Source organism: Tupaia chinensis, unplaced genomic scaffold, assembly GCF_000334495.1.
Source record: "Tupaia chinensis unplaced genomic scaffold, TupChi_1.0 Scaffold145147_1, whole genome shotgun sequence".
Classification (NCBI taxonomy): domain Eukaryota; kingdom Metazoa; phylum Chordata; class Mammalia; order Scandentia; family Tupaiidae; genus Tupaia; species Tupaia belangeri.
In genome coordinates, this window is record NW_006205007.1 from 2,944,773 (window position 1) to 2,956,724 (window position 11,952).

Below are 11,952 nucleotides of genomic sequence, written 5' to 3' on the forward strand. Positions count from 1 at the left end.
AAAATTACAGTCTAAACAGAAATTATGAGACACACACATTAAAACTGAAATAATAATTAAAAAAAGAAAATCCTGAAGCCCTCCGGGGCAAAGAAGAGTTTAATTCTGAAGTGACAGAATTTGAAAGAAGACAGGTATCCCTTTGCTTTCAAAATTTTAGCTTCTTGTATTTCCTACCAGAGGAAAATTAATGAATGAGTCTGATGACAACTGGGACAGGATCTTTTTGGCAGCCAAGAACTAGCTCTAGTTAACATCAATGTAATGTCACACATCATGTGGGATATAGAAGGGTGTGGTCCACTATCACCATAATTCAACTCCATAGCAGAGATGACCATGTGTGAATTGTTTTAAAATTGCTAGGAATTCAATACAAATGAGTTGTCTGATATTGTAGCTGTTAGACACACATCTGAGCTCTCTGGATACCGAGTTTTGGGATCTGGAAATTCTAGAAAATACAACTCATGCCATCTTTTCCTATCTGATTTCTTTTTCGATTTCTTCAAAAACCAGTAATTCCAACTCAGAATAAAATTTTTTTTCCCTTGGTGACTTTAAGAGTACTAAAAGTTGATGAACTTATATGTATGGGAACTTTTCACTTGGCATCTCCAGTATGCACCAGTACACCCCATAATTCAATTCTGGGCTGTACTACATACTAATTCATTACCAGGATACACCCCACATTTATTCACATAAAATGAGTTTAGTACAGCATAGGAGGAGCAGTCAGTTGTAAGGAAATGGCATTAAGAAAAAAATGCATAATTATCAGCCTTATGAGGTATCTACAGGCTTATTTTGGACTTAGAGAGAGAAAAGTCCACACTTTCGCACTGACAGATCAGAAACAGGTTCCAGATATTTTTTTGACTAAGAGAGAGAACTCCTCTACAGTTTTAATGTAAAGCTGACAAGTTTAGAAGCTCTGTTTGTGGAGATGGCAAAACAAGTACAATCAACAACGTAACTGAGCCGCTTTGCTCTCGAACTTACGGTTCAAAATCCATAACAAAGTTATTTTCTTGAAGCACTACATTTGTATTTCTTATTTATCCAGTGAACATTTAAAGAACAAATCATCTCAATTTAAAAAATGTATTAGGCTAACAGGATGTAACTATCAAATTTAGAATGTTCATTAGCCTTTAAAAAAATATATATATATGCTGATATTGTAGCTATTACGTTAAAGGAAAGTTACATTAGAAAACACTTTGAAATTTTCGTTAAAAATTTAAGAACCAAAAATAGTGGAAAGTAGGTGAAAGGAAGGAGTTAACAAGAGATCATGTGTGGAAATCAATACATTTCTTTCTATTTCTCAGTTTGGTGCAGAATACACCAGATGTAGCTTTTTAAAAAAAGCATTATTTTAATTGATTTATTAGTGTTATTCTTCATTTTGACCAGAGAGAGAGAGAGAAAGAGAGAGAGATCTGCCAGCTGCCAGATCTGGGACTTGAACCACAGTTGACCATGTAGGAGTCGTCCAGTGGCCCAACTACTATGCCATCTGCCAGCTCCATACCAGATATAGTTTTAAAATGTCAGCACGTAGAAACTGTCAGAGGATGCATCTACTTTGAACAGTTTTCTAGCCTTTATTCCTGGCTCATTTTTTAATAGCTTTTATTCCTAGCTCATTTTATAGTTTATAGTTTCATGTAAAGAAACTAAGAAAGGGATATAAAAAGGGAAAAGTTAGAAAGCTGAACATCTATGAACTCCAAGTTCTTCTTAGCCATAAGAGGATTCTCCTGTTCTATTAACAAGAGAATGTTGCTAATTGTCTTTAATATGTGCTCCAGTTATTGCACTGATAATTACATAAAATTTTGTTTGCTGGCAAAAACTATTTGTGTGCCAGATCCAGTGGAAGGAAAGAAAATGTAAGGCATTTAAATATATGCATTTCTAAGCTACTCTTTTAGACCCTGTGTTACATTGGCAAATATTTCCCTTTATGGTTATTTCAATACTTAAACATCTTTTTATAACACGTTACCCAAATAAACTTGGGCAATTCTTTCAAAGTAGGAAAAATGGGCTGGGCTGAGGTATAAATCATGCTGGGTAAAGTCTCTTCACAATCTAAATGATGTATAGCAATTTGAGGTACAAATAATAATTTAAAAAAAGAAAGAAAAAAAAGAATTTAAAAACAAACAAAAAAATGGGGACAGAAGGTGGCATTGTGGTTAAGGCACTGGACTCTCACATGACCAAGAGTTTGTGTCCCGGACCTGGTGGCTTGCTTTCTCACTCTCTGTCTCTCTCTCTCTCTGTCTCTCTCTGGTGAGTGCATGTGTCCTATAGCAAACTAAAATAGTAGTACTGATAATAATAAAAGTAAAATAAGTAAATAATTATTTAGAAACAAAACAGAAAAAGCAAAAAATATACAAATAATCAGATTTAGGTTAAGCATGTCTAATTTCTATACATCTTTCTTCTTAACATAATAGATATAACAGGTTTCTAAATATATTTCTCTTTGCAAAAAGTCACATATGGACAAAACTCATTTAAAAATCTGTTTCAGGAGCATAATTTAAAAATTGGTGCCATATGAAAGAGGATAAGATTACGACTGCCTAAGTGATGAAGGTACTCAAAGATTGAAAAAAAAATACAAACGAGGAGATTAAGATTGTAGTGTAAGTATAAACTGGAAGCTGGAAGTGATAAAAATCATGATGAATAACTTACAATTTGATCAGTAACATATTTTGAAAATAACTCCATAACCATCAAATTTTAAAAATCTATTTTCCCCCATTTTTCATAATCCCTGCTTTGCAAATATCCCGTGTGATCTTTCTTTCCTGTCCACAAACCATTCTCCCTGCATCAGCTGGCTCCTGCTCTGGCATGATTCTCTAACCCCTTGTTAGTTTCTGAAGACCCCTTTGTGCTACTGCTCTACTCTGTTCCACTTTTTCTTCCATTTTCCCAGAACTTTTTTTTTTAATAGATTTTTGCTATAGGGTACATGTGCTCATTGGAGAGAGACAGAGAGAGGGAATGTGAGAAATCACCTCCCGAGGGTGGGGGTGGGGGCATGCTGTAATCCCTTCTCCTCCATTCTCCTCTTGGGATTTTGGGCACACACGTACATGTGCCCGGCAAGATTTTCAAGCCACCGTTCCAGCACTTGAGCTACAATCTGCCACGTGGGTTCCAGTGCCTTAACCACTATACCATCTACTAGCTCCTTCCCAACACGCTTGTAAAGCACACGTCTTCTGAAATGAAGGTTCAGGTACCATTCTTTATTGTGCTACACAGCAGGGCAGTTGTGCTAGGTATTGTATGTTAGGTATTGTATGTGCTAGGTATTGTATGCTTATTGCCTCATTTAATCATCTCATTGAACTAATGTGATGAGTACTCTCTTTTTTTTTCTTGGAGAATTTATTGCTATTGCGTGTGTGAACTTGCTAGAAAGACAAGAGAGACACAGAGACAGCTGCCATCCCTTCTTCTCCATTCTCCTCTCGGGATCTTGGGCACGCATGTACACACACCCGGTGTGAGTTTAAGCCACCAGGTCTGGGATTCAAACTGCAGTTGACTACATGGGAGTTCAGCGACATAGCCATTACACCAACTGCTTGTCCCAATAAGTACTCTTTTTTAATCCTCAATCCACTGATGAGGAAACTGAAGAGGCTCAGAAGAGTTAAGAAATGTATTGGTGGGCCATGTAACTAGTAAGTGGTGGAACTAAGACCAGAACCAGATTTGTATGTATCTAAAAGCTACGCTGTTAGTCGTTTTATTGTACTGAATGCAGTCTGCTATAACTGGGGGAAGCAATGAAATAAAACCATACTGTTGGCCATTATAGCACATGGCTGCATCATGGCATAATTGACAAAATCATGTCTTATTCTGAATGTGAGAGATTTGGGCTCAGTTCCTGGCCACGTCCTACTATATGCCTTTTACATAGCATGTAACAGGACCTTCCAAGTTTTCCAAAATCTGAGCTCTGCCTTCAACACAATCTTTTTTTTGTCATCTTTTTACAGTCATACCCCAAGATCAAGTCCCACTGGCCTTCCTTCGACATCTCAGCCAAGTTCTTTCCTCTCTTAAGGAGCTTACAAATGCTGTCCTCTCTGGAATGCTGTTACCTGCCTAACTCTGACTCACCTTTTAGGCCCCATCTTTTGGCAATGCCTCAGAGAGGCCCTTTTCCTTTCCCAATATCAATACCGTGCCTCCTGTTATTCTGTCACAGACTTTTGATATATCCGTTCATAGCACATGTGGATCAAATTTTTTTTTTAGATTTTCGTATTTCATATTTTTTTTCTTCCCACCAGGGGTCCACAAACTATAATCCACAGGTCAAAACCAGCCCTCCTCTGTTTTTCTCAGTAAAGCTTTATTTGAACTTAGCCACACTCGTTCATGTGGTGTTTGGTGTTTGCTTTCATGCTACCAGGGCAGAAGTGGGGAGCTGACACAGGCTGTATGGCCCACAAAGCCAACAGCATTTGCTATCTGGTCCTTCACGGGAAAGTTTGCTAACTTCTGCACCAGACAGTAAGCTGGATGTGATTCTTAGTTACCAATGAACACTTAGTGTTAGGCTCACTGCAGTCTAATTGTTGATTTAACAAATACATGAGTTATTCAGCTATCAAATGAGGTTAAGTGGAATACTGTATCTGTAGTTCTTGGCACATAATTGGTAGCTACTTGATTCAATTGTCTGAAAACTTCTGTAAGATAATTGACAATTCATGATTTATTTATTTTAACCCACTAGCCTAAGAAATCTATCATGTTTAGGTTAGAAATTAGGAAAGAAGTAGTTTTTATAAACTTGGAAACTTTGAAAACAATTGTTTAAAGGTTTATTATTTCTTTTGAGCGAGAGAAGGGGAGAGATAGGTATGCTCAATAAGGGTCTTCACATTGCAGTCCACCCTCAGACCCTGGTAGCCAATAACACAGGCAAGCACATGGCTTGTATAGGGAGACTTCAGGATGTGAACCCAGGACCTTCTCATATGGCTGAAGCCTCAAGGAGTGTTGTGTTACCTCTGTGCCACCACGGGTGGCCTGGAAACATTTATAAATGCAAAAAGCTGTTAATTTTTATCCTCCTCTAAGTTATTTTATGCATGTGATTAGTTTCTGAGTTTTAGCTGTTCCCTACTTCCATTGTGAAAGATAAGAGTAAAGGCAACATTGAATTACAGTTAGCTACTTGGTTTTACAGCAACTTTGTTTCTTAAAGTTGTAGAATTTATGACTTCAGCTTGGTAATATTTCATCTCGCATTTGCAGTCAGTACTTCTTTTTCTGGTAAAAACACACTGAGTTCTGTGTATATAATCATATAAACAAGTCCAATGCAGAACAATCCTGTACTACTTTTTTTTTTTTTTTTTTTAGATTTATTTTTCCCCATAGGGAGTGTGCACTTGCTAGAAAGAGACAGAGAGAGGGAAAGTGAGAAAACACTTCCTGTGGAGATGGCCACACTGTGATCCCTTTTCCTCTTGGGACTTTGGGCAAGCGCACATGCATGCACACGTGCCCAGTGTTTTTTTCAGGCTGTGAGATCGAGGACTTGAACCACAAGGTTGCCCATGTGAGAGCCAGCACCTTAACCTCCATAATACCTGCTGGCTCAGTCTTTTACTATCTGTAAGAACAGATGATAGTGGGCCATTGTGTGAAGTTCTACCAGACACCTCCAGTGGGGGCAGCCTCAAAAAGGGCAAAACAGCAAATAAACATTTTTTTTTCAACATGTGAACACATAGTTTAAAAAACTCCCAGGTTATGTTGGTTTAAGAAGCTGTTGTAGATTTGCTGGTTTTGATTACTAGACGTGACCTACATATTTTAGGCTCTCTTTCAAATGGCTCTCAGGACCACTTTCATGGTAGGTAAGAGCTGTGCATGACAAACATTTATATATAAGATGGCTGTTTAAAATGATCAATGGTCAGGACCAGCAGTTACATAATGGCGATGTGACTGGACCCCCATGTAGTCGACTGCGGTTCAAGTCCCAGACCTGGTAGCTTAAAACTCATGCTGGGTGCATGTGCATGCATGTCTAAAATTCCTAGAGGAGACTGGAGGAGAAGGGACTGTGGTGTGGACATCCCTCCTGGGGGGTGATTTCTTGCTTTCTGTTTCCTTATCTCTCTATATCTCTCTGGCAAATACACATGCCAAATAGCAAACATTTCTCTCTTAAAAAAAAAAAAAAAAAAAAAACAGGTTGGAAACAGCAGTTAGCATAATGGCTCTGTCGCTGAACTCCCATGAAGGACACAGCAGTTCGAGTCCCGGACCCAGTGGCTTAAACTCAGGCCGGGCATGTGGGCGTGTGTGCCTAAGATCTCAAGAGGAGAATGGAGGAGAAAGGATTGTGGTGTGGCCATCTCTCCTGGGGCATGATTTCTCACTTTCTGTCTCTCTGTCTTTCTATGTCTTTCTGGCGAGCACATGAGCTCTACAGCAAAAACCTCTCAAAAAACAAAAACAAAAACAAAAACAAAACAAACCGGTCAATGGTCATGTAAAATTAAACCCTGAAATATATATTAAAACATATCTGTTTGGGGGCTAGCCAGAGGCTTAATGGTAGTGCAACACTGTATAATGCTGGGAAAGTTCCGGGTCCTCCTCTCAAACTTCTCCTATACATTCTGGGTGCTCAATCATGTCTATAATCCAGCTGGCTGGGGCTGGGTGTAGACTGTGGTGTAAAGACCTCATGGCGGAGGGTGGGGTGGGCTGGTGGTGGTGGTAGTGTTGCTACTCTCTCTCCCTCATGGAAGAAAAGAATAAACTAATTTAAAAGTCAGTTTTCAACTTTACTAACTCCATATAAGGGTACTGAATGAAAGTGTCTATAAGATTGAAGAACAGATTATAAATTCTGCAGAACAAGATCAAGGAATCCATTCTCAGGATTAAAACCAAAAAAGTAAAACTAAGTTGAATTTAAATAATTTTTCTTCTCCTAAAGTTATTATAACTTCCAACACGAGTAACAGCAATTGCAGATGCAACTATATTTAAAATTTTAAAAGCTGTTCAATTATTAGCTCAAAAGTATAGTGTTAAAATTCTTGTATCCCAGTGAGTTTTATGTTCCTTTACAAAGAATAATGAAAGCTCATGAATCCAACTTGCAAAATTTTTTCTTTTATCTTTGTAAGTGAAAGGAAGATACAATGAATCTCATGAGCCTAAAAATTACCTGGTATTATTAATGAAGTATAAATGCTAATTCATATAATTTTTGACTATAACCAAAATAGGTTCCATAACAAGGACTAAACAATCCATAGTTCATAATGTGCAATGTTTCAATCTTGATTTTAATTTCAAGCAATAAACAACTGAAAATAGTGGTTTTACATTGACAGAAGTATTGCTTTTTGGCTTGACCCCTAACGGTAAACAATGTGTATGAAAATATGGAAGGAATACACCATCTTAGCATTATTCATCCTTTAACTCAATATCCAGACAAAAACAGTTTATATCATCTGCACCTTAAAATATATAGTCACTGGGACCAGCAGTTGGCATGATGGCTATGTCTCTAGACTCACATAGTCGACTGTGGTTCGAGTCTTGGACCCGGTGGCTTAAACTCATGCTGGGTGTGTGTGCGTGCGTGCCCAGGATCCCAAGAGAAGACTGGAGGAGAAGAGATTGTGGTGTGGCCATCTTCCCAGGGGGTGATTTCTCACTTTCTATCTCTCTGTTTCTCTCTTTCAGGTGAGCACACGTACCCTATAGCAAAAATCTCTCAAAAAATTACACACACACACACACACAAAAAGAGAGAGAGAGAGAGAGAGAGAGACAGAGTCACTTATAGGAGTATAATCTTAAAACTTGAAAGGCTTCTCTACTTAATTGTGCACTAGCTTTGATGGCATAAATAAAAATGTCCATCCATTATATTGGGTCATCAGAAAAGTCACAATTCATTTTTGCATAGAAAATACATCATGCTTTTTCTGATGACACGATAGTTTACATATGTTAATAACATTAACTTTGAAAAAAAGAATGAATCAATTCTAATCTCTCTCGTAGGCCTGAGAAGATAAAAATAGGACAATAGAGATGAGTTTCTTTATTTATGGTAAATGACAGTCTGGTGGGCCATCCCCAAAGCTGCCTTTTCAGATCCCCACAGTGTAAATGAGCAACAGGCAAAACGCTTCTCTTCCATGGGCCAGGAATACCTGTTTGCTGATTCCACTGGCCGTATGCAGTGGCTGGGATCCAGCAGCTGGCCTTTCTCCCAAGACAACCCACGTAGCCTTATGTAGCTTACCTAAATGTACTCCCCTCAAGTACAAAGAAAAATAAAGTTAATGCAGGCATTCAGGGTACCTAAATCCTCACTACTGACCTCAACATGTGGATGTCTAGTGTATGCAGGACAGATTAACTATACCATATAGATGTGATCATTAGAGTTCTAGAAAAAAGTGATAGAACCATCTAACCTGCTGTATAATTCAGGATTTGAAGAAAAAGGTATCAATTAACTGATAGTTTTTCCTATTGATTGTATGTTACTGATAGTATATGTGTTATCTTTGTCTGTCAGTGCAGTGTTAAAATGTTTTGGATGTACTTCTTCTTTTTCTTTTTTTTTTTTTTTTGCCATAGGGCGCGTGCACTCGCCAGACAGACGAGAGAGACAGAGAGAAAGAGAGAAATCACCCCCCAGGGGGGATGGCCACGCCGCAATCCCTTCTCCTCCATTCTCCTCTCGGGATCTTGGGCACACATGCACACGCGCCTGGCGTGAGTTTTAAGCCACCAGGTCCGGGACGCGAACCGCAGTCGACTACGTGGGAGTCCAGCGACATAGCCATTACGCTAACTGCTGATCCCTGGATGTATTTCAAAGTCTCCTTTACTGAGCATATAATGAAAGCCACTTTTATAGTTAGCCTGTACTATAAACCTTTCAGTGGATGACCACAGAAGGCCTGGTTCCCATGAATATAAGAATATCTTTGTTTGATGATGCGTGCGATGTAGCAATGTTAGGCTGATAAACTCTTAATTATGAAGCCATTCATGTCACACAAGCACAGCTCCACTTAAAATTCATGTTGGAGTAAAAAATGAATCATTATGAACATATATGTAACATTTCAAATAGATAACAGATCTTCGTTTTCCATGTAAGAGACTACTACATTAGTCCGTCAACTAGCCACACTGAATTCACCAAAACTTTTCTGAATGGCTAGTTACAAGTTAAAAATGCTTTCAGTATGTTCACATATCTGGAGAGGATTTAATAAATCATTTATGTAAATAAAGATACAGGAATAGTTTAGCCCACTTACCTGTCTGTTACGTTCATCCATAATCCTCGTAATCTGAATCTTTTTTCTCCCCATAGTCCCCGTTTTTCTTCTCTCTCTCGTCCCTGAAATTATGTATTTTTTCCTTCCTTTTCTTTCTCTTTCCTGTTTCCTCCAAACAAATCTCCTTCTTCAGCACTTGCACAGTTCAGTTCCCAAATTCCTGCATTCGTTCCTGTTGAACAAAAAGGAAAAATTAAATACCACTTCAACAGCAAGCCATTTTAGTAAGAACTATCATATTCTAAGTTAGCAAGGAAATTAATTATATGGAGGTAAGGCAATAAAGTGAATGAAAATAACTATTCGGTAAGAATACATGGCATATCACATGCAGGAGTGTATCAGGTAGGAATGGTTTGTTTTTACAGTGAAAATAATCTCCTAAGTAATTTAACAAGTCATTTAAATGATGAAAGCTATGCTTTAAAACCCAACACTTTAAACGTATTTTTTGGTGAAGAGTTTCTTAATATTTTTTAATGAAATTAGGTGACAGTTTTCACCCTTCTGTTATGAAAAATTACCTAAATCAGAGAGTTAATGAACCTTTATGTACCTGTGTATGCTAAGTAGGGCAGCTAATTCATTTCTGAAGGGAAAACAATCTCATGTTTTGACAGCAGAGGTGATAACGTCCCTCGTTATGCAAATAGGATGGACGATTATGAAAGTGCTATTTGATATATGTAAATGTCAACTCATTTAAATCTAAATCCTTTAATCTTATTATTATTTTTTTTTTAAATCACTGCTACAAGAAAACTGTAAAAATAATATGGGGTATTTAATCTTACGTTGCAAGCACCCATCCCTTCCAAAAGCTGTGAGATCTTTTCAAAGTCCTAAAACTACATCTTGAATATAAGAACCAAAAAATAATCACTGACAGAAACAATTGTGCAAAAATTAAGATGATTCTATTTATAATTATGCTTTGTAACAAGTCATCAGGCCTCTAAATTTAAACATTTGAAAAAGGCATATCATATCTCTTTGGGGAATAAACATTACAGAAGCTTGATATTACATACTTAAGATCTGTAGGTCAGAAATTAAAGGAAAGATCATCAATAACATGAGCTAAACCCGAGGAAACAAGAGTATTAAATGTATATACATCACTTTGGTTTAAATACTATTTGCCATTACTTGAAAATAATGAAAGTGAACTGCTGTGAAATGTGGAAGTTAACGAGAAAATATCCACAACAGTTTCTTCACTTGCAAGCACCACTTCAATTTTTCTAGCCCGTCTATGTCAGTGAACGTAATGCCTCTCCATGCTGTTCAGAATTTCCCTGTTTATTTTAGTTGGTGTCTGACAACGGACCTGATAAATTCCCACATGTATTATGTAACACGAAGCCAATGCCCTGGCTATTTAATAGATTATTTGGCTTCAATTCAAAGTTCTTGGACTAGGAAGGCTGTTAAACACTCTGTCTGATCATCAGCTGTCTTTTGATTTCTTTAATTGAATTTCTCAATTCCTTATCACCTTGAGTAAAAAAAAAAAATTTTTTTTAATTTCAGTTTTTGGTGACTAATTGCAGAAGCTATTATGACATAATTAGTTCTGGCGGATTAAGTGCTGCTGAAATGCTAAGACTATCCATTCCCTCTTGCCTGGCGACTTCCCACTCAACTGCAGCTCTGCTCTGCCTCGCAGATGATACGTGTTGAGAAACGTCATGACCACACCGGGCTCATCAAAAACTCCTACTGAGGATGGATTTCTACATGTCGAAAGCAGGTCAAAAGTTTTAGAGTTATATACATAACATACATTTGGCAAACCCGCATAAAACAATCAGCTATAAGATAATGTTAAAGTCACATTAAAACATGAGAAATTCACAAAGCACAACTGCATGCATGTTCAGTGTTGCTCAACACTGCCCAGCTACCTATTTTTAGGAAGAGCCTTACAGATCACTCCACAGGGTAACTTTTCTGTCTTCCCTATAGTCTTACCTCAGAAGCAAGCGGCACATTCGAATGGTAGTTCCCATGCATGTGCGAGACCCCAAAGAGAAACACAGGCTGTCTCTGTCACCAAACAGCCAGTCTATGAATCCACAGCAAATGCATGTGGGACAATTTCCTCTCCTGTCTTGTAGCTGAGGCTGGTGGCACTATCGGCTTACAGGACTGTGCCTGCCTAAGTGCTTATTCACTTTAAGGTCAGGGTGAGCGTTAGATTAGATTGTGGAAAGGAGGCAGAGGAGAGGAGAATGTCTACAGGTCCTGATTTCAAAATACAAATAACCCAACCCGGAGAGAAACCTGGCTGGAGAAAAGTCTCCTCAGAAAGACAAAGAAGGGCTCCCGATGAACCAAAATGAGAAGAGTTCCTGTGTATCACCACTCCGTATTTCACAACTTTGAAATGAGAGATGCTTTTAAAAAAAGCAGAGTGGGGATTTTCTTTCTTTTTTTTTTTTAATTCTTGAGACATGATGAGAAATATTCTGCCTGAAAGAATGCATGACAGTTTCTATGTCTATGTACATACATGTATGTGTGCGTGTGTGTATATAAAAAATGCCAC

General features: G+C 38.0%; 1 protein-coding gene across 9 annotated transcripts in view; it reads right to left on the reverse strand.

The window, feature by feature from the left end:
• MEF2C (myocyte enhancer factor 2C) overlaps positions 1 to 11,952 on the reverse strand; it is a 183,404-nt gene that overhangs the window by 110,413 nt on the left and 61,039 nt on the right. For 8 of the 9 annotated variants that reach the window (XM_027767998.1, XM_006167814.3, XM_027767999.1 and 5 more), the window contains exon 2: positions 9,381 to 9,573. In XM_027767998.1, coding sequence (XP_027623799.1) covers positions 9,381 to 9,434 — 54 coding nt within the window. In that variant the 5' untranslated portion in view covers positions 9,435 to 9,573. Of the gene's footprint in view, positions 1 to 9,380; positions 9,574 to 11,375; positions 11,531 to 11,952 lie in introns of those variants that run through there. The other variant, XM_006167810.3, reaches the window with a different exon arrangement.